General features: G+C 38.1%; 2 protein-coding genes across 2 annotated transcripts; one reads left to right on the top strand and one right to left on the bottom strand.

The window, feature by feature from the left end:
• Positions 1–151: 151 nt before the first annotated feature.
• Positions 152–4783, top strand: psma4 (proteasome 20S subunit alpha 4). Its single transcript, XM_084396715.1, has 9 exons — positions 152–272; positions 779–804; positions 893–935; positions 1050–1212; positions 2348–2425; positions 2507–2595; positions 2701–2831; positions 3510–3633; positions 4510–4783. The coding sequence occupies exons 2-9, from the start codon at positions 802–804 to the stop codon at positions 4662–4664; spliced, it is 786 nt and encodes a 261-aa protein (XP_084252841.1). The 5' UTR covers positions 152–272; positions 779–801; the 3' UTR covers positions 4665–4783.
• A 4573-nt stretch (positions 4784–9356) lies between these two features.
• oaz2a (ornithine decarboxylase antizyme 2a) lies at positions 9357–19778 on the bottom strand. Its single transcript, XM_084398047.1, is given in 6 exon segments — positions 9357–11378; positions 11857–11942; positions 12378–12550; positions 15448–15525; positions 15527–15578; positions 19626–19778. Coding segments are annotated over 6 exon segments (540 nt in total). The 5' UTR covers positions 19646–19778; the 3' UTR covers positions 9357–11247.
• Positions 19779–20529: the final 751 nt, after the last annotated feature.

Genomic DNA, 20529 nt, shown 5'->3' with positions numbered 1-20529 from the left:
AATTGCTTTTGTGTAAAATAATAAAGTATATACATTAAAGGCATTTGAGAAGTATTTAAAATTAGCGCTAGCTACAATTCAATGTCGTTTAATAACGTGAAAAATCAAACTAAACCGCTAATTTAAGGAAGGGAACCAATCAGAGAGCTTCACGTATCACACGTGACCCACCATGGAAGTGACTCGAGAGTGGACGCGCTTCTCGCTGTATGAGAACCTTTAGCGGAGTCGGAGCCGCAACAGTGAACAGGCACCGCGAGCACAGGCATTAGGTATGAAAATAATCATATTTCACTGTATTTTACATCCTATATATGATGCCCACCACAAACCAAAACCTTCTGTGCGTGTGCAAGGCGCGGAGATGATGTGAGATTAATTGAGCGATGGATACATTTAAATGAAATGAAAAGTTGCTGCTTCATGCTGTAATGCAGGTGCTAATGCTAAAGCTAACACTTGCATACAGGAGAAACTGAAAGCCGCTTAAAATGTCATATTTATGCTTCATAATATCTCATTTATATTCATTTATGAGGATAAATTCAGTGTATATTGTGAGCTGGATCTGTGTTTGTTCGGGTTTCTGTTGTTTTCCACTACTTTCTGTTTCATTTTGTTGCTCTATGAGTGTTTAAGTGCTTTAGATTCTGACAGCAGTCCAAATCACCGAATTATTCAATTTAATAAATACTATAATTATTAATAATAATGCATTTAAACTCTATGTGCAATTGATTACTGATCAATGAAACATTTTTTCACCTTCTGTTTGCAGAGTTTATTTTACATAAAGGCACTATGGTAAGTGTTGCACTATTAGTGGATCTATTTTTAATGCAGTTTATTGATTCACAATTCAGAAAACACTCCTTTTTGTTTTATTGAACAGTCTCGAAGATATGACTCAAGAACGACCATCTTCTCCCCAGAGGGTGAGAGTCCCCATATCCACTATTATTTATTCTAATGTGTGTTATTATTATACCTGCTGATTTCATGTTACTCCTAAATGTGGTCTCAGTGTGTGTGTGTTGTGTTGTTGGCAGGTCGCCTGTATCAGGTAGAATATGCCATGGAGGCCATCGGTCACGCTGGCACCTGCCTGGGCATCCTGGCTAATGACGGCGTGTTGCTGGCGGCCGAGAGGAGGAACATCCACAAGCTTCTGGATGAGGTTTTCTTCTCCGAGAAGATCTACAAACTCAACGAGTGAGCCGTGTTTTCAGATGAGATTGGATTAGTTCCGGTTAAATCGTTTATGTGGCCTTAAAATCATTCTCGCGATTACTTGAACACAAATAACTTGGTTTATCATGGCTTTTCAACTCATAAGCAAGAGTTTGAAAAGCGCATTTTTATTATTTCTGATATGGGAGGAAATGTATGAATATTTAAGGTGTAGTTCATTACATTTCTGTGCTTGAGAAATCTCTGTGTAATGGGAGTGTTAGTTTACTATTATTTATACACATTTTACATTTTTGTTTTTTAATATTTCTAGTAAGCTTTATTTTTAAGTTGTAGTACTTTAACTAAAACATATTTCAGTTCGTTGTCAAGGCTAAGTTTCATCTTATTTTAATTTAAGTTGTATTAATTTGATTGCTTTTGTCATTATTGTTTTTAATATTTCTATTTAGCTTTATTTTTTTTAAGTTTTAGTAGTTTTAGTACTTATACTTATTACAAGTATTTGCCAAGGCTAATTTAAGTTTGTTTTTAATTTAAATTGAAGTTTTTGTCATTTTGTTGTACTTTTGTCTTTTTTTATTTATTTTATTTCTATTTAGCTTTCTATTTAAGTTTTAGTAATTCTAGTACTTTAACTTATTTCAGTTAGTTGTCAAGGCCAAGTTTATTTTTTAGTTTAATTTAAGTTTAAGTCATTTGTTTATGTGCTCATTTGTTTTTTTTATATTTCTATTTAGCTTTATTTTTAGGTTTTAGGTTTAGTAATTTTAGTACTTAATTAAATTAATCTTATTTCAGGTAGTTATCAAAGTACATTTTAATTTGTTGTCTTTTTTTATTTAGCTAATTATTATTATTTAGGTAATTAGTTTTTATTTAGTAATTTTATGTGCTTTTGTCATTTAAAGAAATATGTATATATTTTTTAGCTTTATGATTTAAGTGTTAATGTAATTTTAGTACTTAAACTTATTTAAGCTGTCAATGCTTATTTTATTATTTTAATTATTGTAATAAATTATTATATATTTTTATATTATATATATTATTTTATATTTTAATTTATTTCAGCTTTATTTTGATTGCTGAAAATGATTTTTGATAGTGATAGATTACAATAACAACACTGATATGTGATGATTCTGTAACGCAGAGACATGGCATGCAGTGTTGCGGGAATCACGTCAGATGCCAACGTCCTCACGAACGAGCTGAGACTCATCGCACAGAGGTAAAGACTGCATTGTGTACTTATAAGACGATACATATGAGAATTTATGTATTCATATAGTATGTGATTATGTGTGTGCAGGTACCTCCTGCAGTATCAGGAGCCAATCCCCTGCGAGCAGCTGGTCACTGCCCTGTGTGACATCAAACAGGCCTACACACAGTTTGGAGGTACGACAGCAAAATCAAAACAGTTGTACATTATTCATCTGTTGCTAACGTGATCCTGGTGAAGTTTTGGGCTGCTAAATAAAAACTGTATGTGTGTTTTATCAGGGAAAAGACCCTTCGGTGTGTCTCTGCTGTATATGGGCTGGGACAAACACTACGGCTTCCAGCTCTATCAGAGTGATCCCAGCGGAAACTATGGAGGCTGGAAAGCCACGTGCATCGGAAACAACAGCGCAGTGAGTGAAACACACACGCTCTGATTCTCCAGCTGGATGCTGCATCGTCCTGTTTGAACATGTGACACGCTTAAACTGTCCAGCTAGTGCTAGAAAGAATCAGTGAATCAGTTCATTTGAATCGTTTGGTTTAATGAATCATTTCAAAAATAGTCACTAGGCTGACATTTAATATACGTCCACAAAGTTCTGTTCTCACAAAGTGACAGAAAATACATAATGTAACAAAATATTTCTATTTCAAATAAATGCTGCTCTTTTGAACTTTCTATTCGTCAAAGAATCCTTAAAAAAAATGGATCAGTTTCCACAAAAATATTGGGAAATGCCAGTTTTTTTCAACATTGATAATCAGAAATGTTTCTTAAGCAGCAAATCATCATATTAGAATGATTTCTGTATTCATATAGATTGTGTCAAATATGATTTTGTTTGTTCGGGGTTGGGTGGCACGTTCCTCTTAAAGTTAAATGATTTATGAATGCTTCATGAATCAGTTTGATTCTTTAAAAAGAACCAGTTTTTATTAATTCCACGACGAATCAACTAATAATATGGTGATTCAGCCAGTAGATGGCAACGACATGCTGTCCTCAATTCAAGACTTCTGTTCTGCTATCACAAAAGAACACTAATGACGTCAGTTGAGAGATGAATGTGTGTGTGTGTGTGTTGTAGGCTGCTGTGTCGATGCTGAAGCAGGACTATAAAGAGGGAGAGATGACTCTGTCTGCTGCCCTCGCTCTCGCCGTCAAAGTGTTGAACAAGACCATGGACGTCAGCAAGCTCTCAGCAGAGAAAGGTGTGTGTGTGTGTGTGTGTGTGTGTGTGTGTGTTTGTGTGTGTGTTTGGCAAGACGGAGATGGAATAAATGTTTTAGCGTGCAGACTTCTGCATTATGAATGATCATGAAACCATATACAGACCCACAATCCATCTGAGCTCTCAGCTAATGCAGCTGCTCACGTGCTGAACTACAGTAACACACACACTGCTGTCAAAACTGTCATGCAACAACACACTCTTCTTAACAATAAAACATTAGTGTGACATATGGAGTCGCAATTACCTATTCATTTTTATTTTTTTTATTTTGAAGTGCATGAATAAGAAATCTTTTTTAACGTTTTTTTTTACTAAAAAATATTTCTCAATTTACTTTTTAAATGCATTTTTTTCCCCCAAAAAATGTAAATTCTTTATTTTTTACTTGCTTTGAAGCATAAATGGGCTTACAATAACAATGTATATGACCCCCCCCAAAAGCTGTTGTTAATTAAATAACTATTCAGATACAAAATGTTTTAATCCATGAAACTCCTAAAGCAATAGTTTCACTCAAAAATGAAATTTCTGTCATAATTTACTCACCCTTGTTCCAAACCTGTATGAATTTGTTTCCACTGCTGAACACAAAAGAATATATTTTGAAAAATGTTGGTAATTAAACAGTTGATGGACCCCATCAACTTCCATAGTCATTTTTTTCCATTCTATGGAAGTCAATGGGGTCCATCAACTGTTTAATTACCAACATTTTTCAAAATATCTTCTTTTTGTGTTTTTCATTTAAGGGTGAAACTATCCCTTTAAAGATGTTGCTTCAGTAGATTCAAAATGTACTTTAATGGGAAAACATCTGATTATGTTCCCTAATTTTTCCTGCCGATCTTTGCAGTGGAGATCGCCACACTGACACGAGAGAACGGCAAGACCAGAATCAAAGTCCTCAAGCAGAAGGAAGTGGAAGAGCTCATCAAGAAACACGAGGCTGAAGAGGCCAAAGCGGAGAAGGACAAGAAAGAGAAAGAACAGAAGGAGAAAGACAAATAAAACACCTGCACTTGTTTTCTATTAAAATTCAAAAGCCCACTGGGATTCCTAAAGAAATTCATATTGCTCTGTCTGTTCATCTGTCATTTTCTTTATTAAACACAAAACGAAAAGTTGAACCGAGTTGGTTTTGTTTCTGATCATCTAATGTGTCTGGTTCCTCACTTAACGTCCCACAGCTGGTGGTGTATGTTATATAATACTAGATTAAATGTAAAAGCGTTAATCTGAAAATGTATGCCTCTAATGTAAGTGTTGTGTAACCAAGAGTTTTCAGGTTGGTGTGGGCTGAGAGTATTTCTTTGCCCAGATAACCTTTACAAAAAAGGTTTACACCTGGTTTTTAAGGGTCGATCGGATCACAAGTGGGATCTCTAAATACAGGTGTAAATGGGGTTTACAAAACGTTTTGAGCTTGTCTAGTTTAGACCACTACCAGAGGTAGTCAAAAACACATTAGACCGGAAACGCTCATGTGGTCGAATAGCCACAAAATACACTACTCTCCGCCTACTGACTCAATGCCTAAACATGGGAAGCGAGCTAGCCAAACTGTCGGCTGAAGACCCAAGTTTGGTTTGAAGATGAAAAACGTACCAAGCACAATGTTCTCTCACCGTTCCGGATTTCTAACATCATTCTGTTCTTCTAAGGCTTAATATCTCTCGACTGATTCGACGTATTTTGTGGGCTTTCTAAGAAGCGCGGGAAAATTAGGCACGTGTTGCATAAGCGCGCGAATGGATTACTGTTTCAGAGGTCAGACCTGACACACCGACAAGCTCGCAGAGTAACCCGGCAACATAGAAATGTTAACGTGTCACAAGCTGAGAGAATTTAGGTCATTTTAATGGACGAGATTATTGTGATGTAATGTAACCCAGCACGGATCGTTAAGTGCTTCTGGCTCGCGGCTCTGTTCATAGCGACAGACTCTCCTCAGTTCAGCTTGTCTACGGGAGTCAGTCAGTGTTTCTGAAGGTACAGTAACTCAAAGGAAAATGGGTTCAGACTGATGATGCCCAGGGGCGGATCTAGAAAAATATTTATGGGGTGGCGAGAGGGGGGCAGGAATTTTTGAGGGGTGGCAACATATGGCAGACGTATACTGAATTTAATCACAGTTAAATTGGCCATAACTTGTAATTCATTGCTGCCAATAGGTATGGGTATCGTTAAGGTTTTAACGGTAGGCCTATTACTACTCTTACCGATACTCAGTGGCGCAACCACCCAGTGTCAGAGGGGTATGCAGCAAAAATGAATTGCTCCCCCCCACCCAAAAAAACAACAACAACAACAACAACAACAAAAGAAATAACTGTGCCTTGTAATGTGATAGTTAACAGACAGTACAAAATTGTAATTTCATAATATCTGTGAACTATACTTCACAGTGATGAATTCCCTGTTGAGTGTACCTCTGTCCCCTCTAGGGGGGTTCGGGGGCATGCTCCCCCGTAAGAAAATTTTGTGCTTTTTAATGTTGAATTCATCAATCTGGTGCACTTTGAGAGTTCAAAATTAAAAGCTCCAACCCATATTCAGTGTGCAAATTAAACAAAGAAAAATTCAAACCTTTTTTTAGTAACAGTAACAGTCTAGATTACACTACTAGCCTACATAATAATAGTTATAATATTAATCCCATGATAATAATCGCCATATATTGCAAAACAAATGCACTGAAAAATAAAGGAAACTTTCATAATTAGTTTTGTACTAATTTCTATACTTCACATTAAAGATGTGATTGGGCAAGCCCAGTGTCAATCAATAAAAGAACCAATGGGCCGCTGATCTACGTGTTTAATTAATAATGTCAAAAAAACCTAACGCTGACTTTTTTTTTGGCCAATGCATAACAACGGCACGAACCCAGCGTCGCCAATTAAGCAAAACAAAACAAAACGAATGGGCCACAGATGTACGAGTTTTATGGGCCTTTAAAAAAAAAAAAACGTCTATTAGATGTATAGGCCCAAAAAGCACGCGACCCACCGGGAATCTAGCCTACATGCGTGGACGTCACACTTTAAATCCTACCTGTTGCCTTTGACCACCCACTTATTTAGAACACAATTAATATTGCTTTATATTTTGAAATGTAAAATAAATATATAGCAAAAGAAAAAGCAATGCTTTAACAAAACAAATAAAACATGCATGTTATGCAGAAGGGTGCAGGGTTTTCTGTTTTATATTCAGAAGACATATGACACCAAAAACAAAGTACAAACATATGGTCAAACAAAAAAAGTATACAATTAAACAAATATACAAATTATATACCCAGTGCTTTAATTTCAGTAATGTCTACTGACATTACTGTTCAGGAGTAATATGGGCTAAAAAGACATCTAATAAAGTCAGATTTAAAATAGCACTGCATTCATAGATAGATTAAAGTTATAAAAGCCAAAATTATTCATTCAAGAGCTGCGACTGATTTTCTCTTTGATTTTGTTGTTTGAGTCACATTAATGGAGCAATCGTCCGCAGGTTTATTAGACTGCTGCCTCTTTAAGACCAAATGCAGATCTAATCATTATTACGCATCATATTTTCTCCCAACTATTAACGCCCATTTAAGACATAAACTGTATTTAAGTGAATAAACTGTTTAAGTGAATCTCCAAGACAGCCATTTTGACATATTTGATCGTTTAGATGTGCACACGAAGCCCAAAATATACGTTACTTCTCGTTGCGCTGTGTTTTGGAGCGCGCGCCGCATTTGGAACAGCGTCTATTGCGTCAATTTTGGTACTTTTAATAGCCTTTTATTATCAAACGCGTCCCGCAGTTTGGCAACAGTATAGACTACATTTTACAACAATCACCGATCATGCAAATTGTGATGTTATGTTTGGGTTTTAGGGAGATGACAGCGCACCGCTGTGAAGGGAAGGAAGTTGCGCTAGACAGAATGCAGCTATACCACAAATATATTATTTTTTATAATCATTGGAAGCCAAAATCTAAATCTAAAATAAAATTTGTTTAATATCACAGAAAGTGTAACCATTTAAATGTTTAGTTCTGTCCTCAATAACAAATATAAAATCAGACAGATCACATGCACACACCAGTTAGGCTATGTTTAGACTAATCCTATTGTATTTGTTATTTCCCCAGTTGTAACCTGGTTTCATTGCTGTGATATCTGAGAGGAACTGAAATTAATAGGACTGCTTAGCTAATCAAATGATCGATCTCCTAACTGACACGGTGTGTTGTAACGTAACGGCGACCATCAGTAAACACAAACAATATTTTATATATATATATATTTTATTATTATCTTACAAATCACGAGGGAGCGATTTGACCGCTGATTTTGGCTAACGTAATAGACTCGCTGTTTTTGCTGATGCTGAATCGTCTTTAGCATACAATACAAAAGTAACTTTAAGTTAAACGTGTGTTTAAACTACACCTGGGGAAACTCACTTCACCTTCAGAGGCTCTGGTGCAGCTCAGTCTCTCGAGTCGGGTTGCAGGGCCACCGCACCGCAGCAGACTCGCTGTGTGTGAGCCAGACTGAGCGAACGCCGCTCTGCACGTTTGAATCAGGGACGTTAAGTATTTTCTACTCAAGTGATGATGCGTTTAGGGGCGCCCAGGAAACAAAGGTTTTTACCGTAAATGCCGTCTTATTTTCAGCCGGCCTGGCTGACATCAATGGGGTGGCAGCTGGGGTGGCAAGACCTTTACTAGGGGTGGCAGCTGCCACCCCGTGCCACCCCAGTAGATCCGCCCCTGATGATGCCATGTCTAATGATCAGGAACAAATTCAAAGTGAGGTTGAGAAATAACCAAGCAAATATTTAGAGTTTTGTTAGTTTATTTATTACCATTTGAGTTAGATTTGAGGTATTCCTAAACTTTAAAAATCTAAAGTTTGGATATATTTTTATATATACCCCGGTTTCACAGACAAGGTTTAAACTAGTATCAGACTAAAATGCATATTTGAGCTGTTTCAACTTAAAGTAACTTGCACTGACATTAAAATGTGTCATTGTTTTGTCTCAAGATGCACACCAGTAATGTTTTTTTAAAAGGGACTTTTAGGTCAAATCCTGGCTTAATCTAAGCCCGGTCTATGAAACAAGGCCAGTATTCGTTGTCTGGTAAAATGGAATAAACAGTAAATTGCAGTTAAGCAATTTATTATGGCTATTTCTCATAAAATGCAGTTGCGTCATGAACATGGACGTTTTACAATGACTAATTAGTTTTGCCATGCATATTTGATGTGTTGTTTATGCTCTATGTACAGAGAATGATGGGAAATGTAGTTTTGTTTTAGAAGCCTGACAGCTTATAAACACTCTAAATGACTATTTCTCATCAACTAAATTGTACTATCATCACTAACAATTCAGTCTTAATTATGATAAATCATTGGTATTATTGGTTGTTTCTTTTTCAGTGAATAATACTTGCAAGAACCATTTTTCTTAGAAGATCTCTTAGAAGTATAGCACATTTATTAACTTTAGTCTAGTGTCAGTAGTTTAACATTTGTTCAGTTCACTTTTTTTTTTTTTTCATTGGCAAACATGTTACTTGCATTATTCAACATCCATAACTTAATTGTATTTCTCCTTTCAGTTCACACAAGGAATCCTAGAATAGTCAAATTGATTTTATTTGTGGGGGAACAAAAACAGGTAAGTCATTAAGTTTGGTTTTGTCACGTGTTTTATTTGGACATAAGGAAAAAGTTCAAGGTATACAAGTGTAGATTGTCAATAAATGATAAAATCTGATTTACTCTAATTTCTACACTACAAAAAAAATAATCAACCAATATAGACAAAATAAAATCATATAGATAAAAAATCAAATTTAAGTGGATGAACAAAAAAACATTCTCTAAAAGCTTATTGTCACAGCCCATGAGGAAAAGGTAAGGTCTATTTACACATGCAAAACCTAAAGGCCACCCTGCTGAGAAGTATACAGAACTGAATTCATTGCACCGAATTTCCACAGAGATGACCAAGAATCAAAGAAACAGAGGCTTCCGCTCCAGGGAATGTTTTTGCATGTTTTACCTGACTACGCCGGGACCGAGCCTGCAATCTAGAGGTGCTGCTACGGTAGGTTCACCAGTCTTATTATATGAATAAAACTTGAGGCTTTCGCTTTGAATGGAGACCATTATCTTTGGCAAGTATGTCAAGTTCACTAAACACTGCAAGACATCTTGACGGCTCAAACTACATCTCTCCGTAATGGATGTGTAATGCACCGTGGGCTGAATTGCTTGTGTTTTCCTAAAGTGCTTGTGTAAAGCCCCTGAGGGGCAGAGAGTGGGGTTGGTTTGCGCTCATGTTCCTGTGGGTTTGGGATGGTGAAGACAAAAGGTGTGATAGACTATGGTAAGACTCATGTAGAAGACCTCTGGTCTATGCATCTCCCTAAATAAAAATGAGGACACCAGGACCCTTAAAACTAGAATGATTTCATCACAAACATGCTCATGCGTCTAGAAGTCTTCAGATTGAACAACTTCTACTCAAAGAATCTGTGAAAAGCAAACCTCAAAACCAGACTAAGAAAAATGTCAACTAAACTTACACTCAAGTGCGTTGTTGGGGTCTGGAATGATACACTGTTGAATGCTGCGTTCCATCCCATGTTGAATGTGAGATATTTTTTGTACGTAATATCTTTGACTTTCAAAAATAAAGCATGACATTCTGACATAAAAACAAAATGGTAATATGCAATGCTAGCTTTCATGTTGAAGATGCGCGATCGTCAACAGAGGGTGTGTGTTGTACACGTCACTGGCAACGTTTCTTGGTAATATTATTCGGAAACTGACTTGTCGATGCGTTTTATTTGCGTAAAAGTGAATGTTTAGCATTGTCTGTGCACCTCTCAGGGTGCCATCTGTGATGTTATAGGCCGAAGTCACAATCTCCATAGAATTTTCCAAGCTAAAAGTCCAACTTCTCTAAGTAGGAAGGTGGAAATTCAAAAAGTCCTAAGTTTTATGGAACGCAGCATAAATCCTAGCAAGTGTTTTAAGATCTAATTGTGCTGTTGAAGTGAGTCGAGTCCTCGCTACCGAGAGCTGTTCGGCTTGCTTCCTCTTGAGTACGGTTGAACTAGTGAAAGTTACAGCTGAAACTCCTAAAGAAGAGTGTCAAAACTGGAATAAACAAATAAATTCCTGATTTCACCACCGTCAGCCACTGGAAACAGTTTACAATCAATTACAAATGCATTCCCTTCTGTAAAAAGTATCACTACCATGTCTGCGATCTGAATCCGGTTCTGAATGTTGGAGTACACAACAGTAACAGACAGTTTGATATATGATGATTAACAGAGAGGATATGCTGGATTTCTGCTTTAGCACCAACCCACCTCCTGCTGATGGACCAATCAGAATCGATTGGTGGGTTAATAACAGAAATTGAACCAATCAGAGTGTTAGATGGCCCAGCTTCGCCCCTACCCCTGTCCTAAAAGTCACTTTGATGCAGAGGTATAAAGGGGGAACAGAGACGGGGGAGTAAGAGGGGTGGGGGCATTTTAAGAGTGAGGGAGAGTGTGATGGTCACTCTTCATCAGAACTACTGCTGTCTATGGAATAGACCATAAAGAGAAGGTCGGGCCGGGCCGGCACCAGCGGGTGTCCGGGTTTCACCACCTCAAAACCCATGTAGTGGAAGGTCTTCATGATGGACACTGCACAAGTGGAGACAAAGACAGTTCATTATCTACTGAATTATGGTACGTATTTGATTCATTATCCAGTTTAAAAATATCAGATAACCGAAATGAAGGTTCTGTCATAATTTACTCTTTACTTTCTTTCTTTTTTGCAGATTGTACACAAATCATAATGGGACTGTCAAGCTCTAAAAAAAAGCCCAACAGTACACAAGTCATATGGATAAGCCATCATTTTGGAGTTCGACAACCTCAGGCTACGTCTACATGAATCCGGATATTGAAAATGGCATTTTCATTTCATAACACACTCCCTCCAAACTAGCTTTAAGTGTTTTCCAGAAGTTGCTTATCTATAAAACACAACTGCACTCAAATCTTTGGTTGAGTTCCACTGAAGAAAGTAAGTCACTCATACTGGTTTGGGTACAATATGAGGGTGAGTAAATGATGACAGATTTGATATCATTATATGTGTTTAAATGTTTCTTACATCGATCGTCTCTGTTTTTGTGAAGCCACAGGAACACAAAGCTGACTTTCAACTGCTCCTCTGCAAACTCCAGGAGCCGGGTGAAACTGCAGAGTAAAGAGAGAGAGAGATGGTGACGCACTGCTGCTTTTACATAATGTGAATCTTATGTAATAATGCAGATGTACTAGCCACAGAGCAACTTCAGTCAGAACACACACACACACAAAGTTAATGCTTTCTGACAGTCCACCACCTGCTCGCTGAAGGTAAAACACTCTGTTCTAATGCTTGCCGTGACCTCAAATACAGCACATGACCAATCCAACTGAGAAAACTTTCATCAAAAGCGGCTTCATCTTTCACGACCTCATACCAGTGATGAAACATCGCACGGAGAACCAACTCGAGCTGCTTTTGACTAAAATTAAACCAGCCGTTTGTTCTGCTGTGACCTAAAAATGTCAGTTAAAGCCGAACCATGTAGAGACAGACGGACACGCTGTCAGCTTCAATATAGACAGATTATGAACCCAACGTACCCTTCTTTGCTGCCATTGTGGAGAGCTCCAGCGGGGATTTCCAGGTAGAGGGCATCGTCTGAAAGAACCGTGTCCCAGCTGGAGATTCGACGCTCGCTCAACTGGTACTGGAAGTGCAGGACTGGGGGCGCTCCACTTACTGATCCCGCCTGAGTCACTGTCAGCTTGTCGTCCTGGAGGACACATAGGCATTCCTTTTTTTACAATATTGCATATTATTGTTATTAAAGGAGAAGTTCACTTTTAAAATGAAAATTCTGTCATCATATACTCACCCTCATGTTGTTTCAAAGCTGTATGAATTTCTTTCTTATGCTGAACAGAAAGGAAGATATTTAGAAGAATATCAGTAACCAGACAGTTTTTGGGTCCCAATGACTTCCATAGTAGGAAAAAAATATACTATGGAAGTCATTGGGACCCAAAAACTGTCTGGTTACTGATATTCTTCTAAATATCTTCCTTTCTGTTCAGCATAAGAAAGAAATTCATACAGCTTTGAAACAACATGAGGGTGAGTATATGATGACAGAATTTTCATTTTAAAAGTGAACTTCTCCTTTAACATTATTGTAAACTCTTGAAAACAGCCTTGAAAGAACCAGTTCTCAGATGCTTCTATGAGGAAATCAATTTCGAATTGGAATCGATCCAATTATTATCGATCGATTGCACTGCGTTGTTTTCTAACATCTGTATTGCAACGTGTATCCCATTAAGATGAGGTTGGAAATGCTCAGCAATGTGGGATTCATTTCAGTAATGAACCCGCTGTAATCCTGTCGATTTTCAATAGATTTTTGTCTAAATATCTAAGCCAGTGTAGAACATTTAAACAAAATCAATTGATATAAATGAGCTCGAGAGCAGCCAACAGGGACTTGAACAATAGATCTTTTCACAGGTGCGAGTGATCCTAAACCTCTTAACCTTTTGAGACGATCACATGTCTGCACAGGCAGTGCTGACATCTATAGTGTCACGCACACGGCCAGGTGTATGCCGAGCTCGATTACCGAGCGCCAACACCGTCCATAAGTAGCTCAGATGGAAACTAGCTGTACATATTGTACAGAGCTATGAGACAAAAAAACAAACAAGCTCTGGAGATCTCTTCACACCCGTCTCCTCCCTTGGGCTGGTTGTCTGTGTATGTTTTTTGGAATGTTTTTTAGTATGGCTTGCTGCCCCAGACTCTTATTGACTAATGTATTAATTTACTGTACAGGCTTTTTAGCCTTGCAGGTCAGTAAAGTAGCAAACCGAGATGTTTTTCAGATTTTTTAAAATATCCTTTTGAGCTCAGCATTAATTGTATTAGCATTTATTAAATATATTACCATTACAGAGGCATAGTTAACTGTATCGCTTTTTAATTTTTGGCAAGGAATACGAAAATCATGTATGATTTTTTTTTTTAAAATGGGACCTATTATGCCCTTTTTCAGTCTTGTTTTTGGGGGACTACTGTAATAGGTGCATGATTTTTCAAAAACACATTCCTTTTTCACATATTTGACATTGTTGCAGCACCTCTCTTCCCAGTCTGTCAGTAACTGTCAGTATTTTTAATTCCAGTCTCTATGTAGAGTTAAACAGTTGAGTTTTACCGTTTTCGAATCCATTCAGCCGATCTCCGGGTCTGGCGGTACCACTTTTAGCATAGCTTAGCATAGATCATTGAATCGGACAAGACCATTAGCATCTCTCTCAAAAAAATGACCAAAGAGTTTCGATATTTTTCCTATTTAAAACTTGACTCTTCTGTAGTTACATCGTGTACTAAGACCGACGGAAAATGTAAAGTTGTGATTTTCTAGGCTGATATGCCTGAAATGATCTATGCTAAGCTATGCTAAAAGCCTTCTGAAATGTGCAGTGTGCTCTGGTGGGATGGACTAGTGTGTTGTGTTGTTTGGTCAACCGCTTTGAGCGTATTTGGGGAAATGTCACGCCCATTATCATAACTGCGAGTTTTAAAGGGATACTCCACTTTTTTTGGAAATAGGCTCATTTTACAACTCCCCCAGAGTTAAACAGTTGAGTTTTACCGTTTTCGAATCCATTCAGCCGATCTACGGGTCTGGCGGTACCACTTTTAGCATAGCTTAGCATAGATCATTGAATCGGACAAGACCATTAGCATCTCTCTCAAAATAATGACCAAAGAGTTTAGATATTTTTCCTATTTAAAACTTGACTCTTCTGTAGTTACATCGTGTACTAAGACCGACGGAAAATGAAAAGTTGCGATTTTCTAGGCTGATATGGCTAGGAACTATACTCTCATTCCTGCGTAATAATCAAGAAACTTTGCTGCCGTACCATGAGTCCAGCAGGCGTAATGATATGACGCAGCGCCTGAAAATAGTCCCCAGCTCAGTAACTTCCAACGTGACCGGGACTAAGATTGTCTAACCTATTAGACCTATTTTCAGGCATATCAGCCTAGAAAATCGCAACTTTTCATTTTCCGTCTGTCTTAGTACACGATGTAACTACAGAAGAGTCAAGTTTTAAATAGGAAAAATATCGAAACTCTTTGGTTATTTTTTTGAGAGAGATGCTAATGGTCTTGTCCGATTCAATGATCTATGCTAAGCTATGCTAAAAGTGGTACCGCCAGACCCGGAGATCGGCTGAATGGATTCGAAAACGGTAAAACTCAACTGTTTAACTCTGGGGGAGTTGTAAAATGAGCCTATTTCCAAAAAAAGTGGAGTATCCCTTGAACACACTACTAACGCAACTCAACCAGGCCTCGCTCCTTTTTTTGCATATGCCTTGGGAATTATTTACATTATTGTGAAGTGTACGTTCCCAGACGAAAACTCAAGACGAGTTTCAGGGTGTCCAGAAACAGTGCGCACTGATATAGAGAATAACTCCCTTTGTAGTGACTTTGCAGAGCTTTTTCATGCTCAAACAGCAACATTACACACTAAAGAAAGTTGAAAACATAAAAAAAGCATAATAGGACCCCTTTAAATGTTTTAGAATGTTTGTTTTTGACGTTCATACAACAGCGAACAACAATTCAGACTGTGTGTGTGTGTGTGTGTGTTCTTACCTTGTGAAGTACGCTGTGAGGGAGATCCCTGCCCGTCCCTCGCCCACCCGGGATCTTCGTTAGTGGGAGAGGGGCATCAGGAGCACCACAGAGGCCCTGGAGCCCGCTGCCTCGAGCCAAGCACGGCACAACTACAAGACAGAATATGAAAAAGATGAATATGTCATAGGTTTACACAGTTTTCCTCTGGTGCTTTTAACTAAAATTGGCATGTGCTTCTAAAAACTACCTTCGCTCTGTTTGTCGGCGTCATGATTTAAGTTCATGACGCATTTTGGCACAGGCCTCAGAATGCCTGCCGATAACAGATATGCCCATCCTGCCAACAGCATAAACCAATCTGGCTGTCTGCTTAACTGAAATGTTGTCTCTCTCTCGATATATCTGTTCTTATGCAGCTCTGTTTTCACATTAGCGCTCTGATTACAGACTATTGGCCAGATTTACTAACAGCTTGCGCCAACGCAAACAATCTTTTGGCGTTAAAAAACTACTGTCAGGATTTACTAAACACACGCGTGGACAGGGTTATTTTCCCGGCTGGCCTTATTGCATATGCATTTGTAGGAGTTTCCCTTTCAGATGCAACATTTATGGGAAGGAGAGCATTTAAAAGAATCATGCAACGTGAGGTTAGCGCTAGTTAATGGTATTTGCGCCATTATTTACCGCCCGAAAAAGCATGTCTTAAACCAGAAGCTAATTTGCGCTGATCTTGGTAGATTGCGTTGGAAATGATTATGGATTATGGAAATTATGTTTGTGTTGTCAGTAGATTGCGTGCAGAACTTTACACTCCCATCTGCGCTTTTTTGGGATTGCGCTCTAACACTAATGCCCTGTTTAGTAAATCTGGCCCTATGGAAGCATTTAGGACATATTTTGCTCTAATATGGAATTAAGCTCATTTATAATTTTGTTTAGTCTGATCTATCAATTCAATTTCATCAAATATACCTATAAATTAGTGCTCGACCGATATATAGGCCAGGCCAATTAATCATCTAATATTTTGTGATCATCGGCATGAGCCGATGGATTTGATTCTTAAAATGAAAATGTTGTCAAATTAATTTTGTTTCTTGGAGATGGATGTTTCACTTTCAACTAGACAGAAGGGAGGCGGTTCGCACAGATCACAAACAAGCACATGATGTGAAAACAAGTCTGTAAATAGCAGCTTGGCTGAGAACATTTGACATCCCAGCGGGCTTGAGTTACAGCACTGGCGTTTAGAGATGGTAATAACAGATATTTATGTACCCATGACATACTGGGAGATCTTTGGATCGGATATCTCATCTGAAGCCAGGCCGCACACTGTCAGCGAAAATCTCTCATTATGATTGAAAGCCTTCTAGAAAATTCCGGATTTTCAAAACAACCCTGTTTACAACGAGACAGGAATATGAGCTCTGGAAACAGAACATTGATATTGTATGCCATTATCAGCTGACAGCAATCCATGACAAATTAATTGGCTGTTCGAAACTTGGGTGCATTGTTTTCAAGTCTCATGAGCAAGATTACCCAGCAGGCAAATGAAAGAAGGGCGTAGTGTTTTCCAACCGCACATGTAACCCAGGTGACATAATCTACATGGTGACCACATAAAAAAACAGGTGGAGCAGTTCCTTATGGTGACCCTACAGACTATCTTTACTTAAGTACAAAGATTTTTCAAGGCACTCTTGAGACGCTCTTGTTTTGTTGGTTCTCCTCTCCTGGTCTCTGTAAAGAGCGCTGGGTATCTGCGAGTGAAATGTCAGCTTGTTTTGAAAGCCGACACTTTCACCCTCTGACATTCAAGCGCTTTCCTCCCCTCCACCGTCTCTGATTATACGCTCTGGATCAAAACAGATTCAGGCCAACTAAAAAAAAAGAAAGAAACTGAAACAGTGGGACTTTCTTGGACTCATTTAACATACAGAACTCGATCGACATCGCGATGGAGTCGTCGAGTTTGCATTAGATTGCTGAGTGGTTTCTAGGAGTGGCTGCTAGAGCGTTGCTAGGTTATGCTTCATATTCTGGTGATATAATGGGAATTTTTGTTATGTTTTGTCATTTAGCAGGTGAAAATAGTACGTTTGTTCGCTCGGAAAAGTAATAGCACACTTTCCTCAAAAAGATGCGAAATCAAAATGGACAGTTTTTATTTTTTCCACTATAAATGATTTATCCTGGCACATAATTCTTTTAATTCATGTGCCCTTATAAACTTTAAACAAAATACTGTATCTTTCCCTCCCTCTTGCAGTGACATCTATTCTTTTCTCTGATGATGTGTTTAATGGCGCAAGGGCGGGGCAACCTGTCACTCACGTGAGATCGACCAATAGCAAACCACAACCATCCAATGATCCAATCAATTCTCAATGGTCAAAATCATTTTTTCTTGTTCGAGAAGCTGCTTCACTCGGATATAAGTCACTCACAATAGGGAAGAAAACACTTTCACAACGTTTAATGCCGACTTTAAGCCGTCATGCATGTCTGTAGGTTTTAAATAACAAAATACAGGTTATGAACAATAGTAATATAAGTTAAGGATAATGTTGGATTCAGTCCAAAAGCAGAAACTATTCCCAAAACAATCCAAAGGTCCTCTTTTTGTTACTGAGAAAGTAGTTCCACTAAACATAATTCCACTAAAATTGAAGATCATTCCTGACTCCAGTTGACCTCCAGGACCAGCACAGGGTGATAGTCCGGATCTGTTTAAAGACCGGGATTCAGGTTAATCTTTAGTGCAGTAATTACTGGCTCTGCTGAGTGTTTGGAGAACAACCAGGAAACAGTCAAAACCAAAACAGGATACTGCGAGTCTTCCAGGAAAACAGTTATCATTTGGCTATACAGAGAGGCACGAAAGGTGACGTACGACCTTCAACTCGCAGTGAACGTGTTTTGGACCAATCCCTGACCAGGAGAGATATGACAGGTTTGTGTTTTTGAGTTCACATATCAGATTACAAAGCCTCAGCATGCAAGTGACCTTCCTTGACAACAAGTCTGACGTTTCTAAATGCCAGAGTCTTAGCGCTGCCACATTCTTCTGTAAAGTGTTTCTCTTTTTAACATTGATGGTCTGGATGGAGTCCAAGTAAAACAACCAAAACACAAACAGAACGTGAGGTTGAGAAGCAGGAATGAAATGACGTTGCATGAAATGTGAGCGCGGATGGATTTGGGATGTCATTCTGTGACCGGCGAGGAAACGTTCATGGAAAATGCACGGTGCTCTGATTTTAACATGATGTTTGAATTGTTCATAGGGTCTATAAACAGAGCCACTGCAAAGATGTTGCAGCTAAACAACAGAGCATTCAAGGAACTATAGCTTATGTAATGTTTTGTCCCCATATTCCTCACTCAGAATACCTTAAATCTCAGGTTAAGTATGGGTCATCGCCTCTCACCTGCACTAATCTCGTTACAAAAACAAACATTTCAATGAAAACAACCTCTGACAGTGTCTTGAGTTTCATAACAGGATCCTTGCAGGTGATCTGTGCTCGGGTTTCCATCCTCAATCCACATTAGGAAACGGCAAGAGTAGGAAATTAGATTGTTTAGGAAAAACTAATTATCTTTGGGACAGTGCGATTTGGTCGGCATCGACAGTCCTGTTACAAGCTCATGAATCCTAATTGAGTCGATGGGGTTATGGATGAAATATTTATAGCAGTGTCTCTCACACTCATCTGTCTGATCGACATTAAATCCGCTTTGATCACAGTCTGAGTCTGATCCTTCAGTACATCACAATAGAGCCTGCCCATTCATAATTTACATACATAACATCTCTTTATCAAACTAAATAGCAAATAAATTAGTATTGTCAATATTATTGATATATATTTATTTTAGTATATTTTTTATAATAGTCTCTCTCTCTCTCTCTATACATATATATATAAACAATACATAAATGTATACATTACCATTTTCATTACAAGAAAATCTATTATTAGAAAACGTTTATATGTTCTGAATTATTAAATATTATTTAAAAACACTTTAAGTATATAAATATTTTAATGGCACGTTAAATATATGTAAAATAATCACAATAATCATCAGCAGCAAAATCTTTGCCAGTATGTGCATGAAATTAAAATGTTGCACGGCTGTAAAAAAAAAAAAAAAAAAAATGCAATCGTATATCATCTCACCTCTCCTCTGTGTTGCACATGTTTTTTTTCCTCGTTGACTGCTTTACTGTGATAACTCAAAGAGTGACTGTTGTGCAGAAAGTCCACGGAGAAATGCACCATATATTTAATAATTCTCTCTCTCTCTGAAGCGTTCTGCGATCCGCGCACCGTGCTTTGACACCGAGCTCTGACTGGCTGCGCGGTGACGTTAGGAACTCATTCTGAATATTAATAAGCCTACGTAATGTCTGCCAATCAAAGGCCGAGTCCGATTGTCGACAGACACGCAGCTTCATTAATATTCATCGACGTTCAGCGTGGAGAATCATGGGAGACAGACGCAGAACAGGGAAGTGACCGTGAATCTACTTAAATTATTCTGTTTTTATTAAATATCGACGAGGTCAGTTTATTGGTTGTTTTATGTCTCCATAAATATGCATAGTAATATAATGGTATTTAAGGGAGATTCAGAATTTGACGACACTGAGGGTTTCTGGGAAATGAAGTTTTCAGCTTTGAACATTACAGCAGAGTTTTTGAATCACCTAATTTACGTGTAATTTATCTGTAAACGGTAACTGAACAATACATGTCAAATCTTATAAACGAATGCTTAGAAATTCGTAGTGAAGATAGTCATCTGAAAATACTCTTACACTTCCTTTTTTATTTATTTTTTAAGACCTCTTCAGGACTTTTGGAATGGTGTGGACTGGACTTATGTTGTGTAAGAGCTGATAATGGAAACAACCCTGGGCCAAAAGATTAAAGGATTAGGAACCGGACACCAGGCGATGTGATCGCTACACAGCGAACTGAAGATCAGTCTCTCAGTGAGTGAAGTGTATGACCTCCAGAGAGAACCCACAACACAATCAATATCTGAACTCTGCAAGGTACTGGGTTTGGATTGTCAGTC

Source organism: Rutilus rutilus, assembly GCF_951802725.1.
Source record: "Rutilus rutilus genome assembly, chromosome: 23".
NCBI classification, from domain to species: Eukaryota; Metazoa; Chordata; class Actinopteri; order Cypriniformes; family Leuciscidae; genus Rutilus; species Rutilus rutilus.
This window is presented reverse-complemented; position numbering and strand designations above follow the sequence as displayed.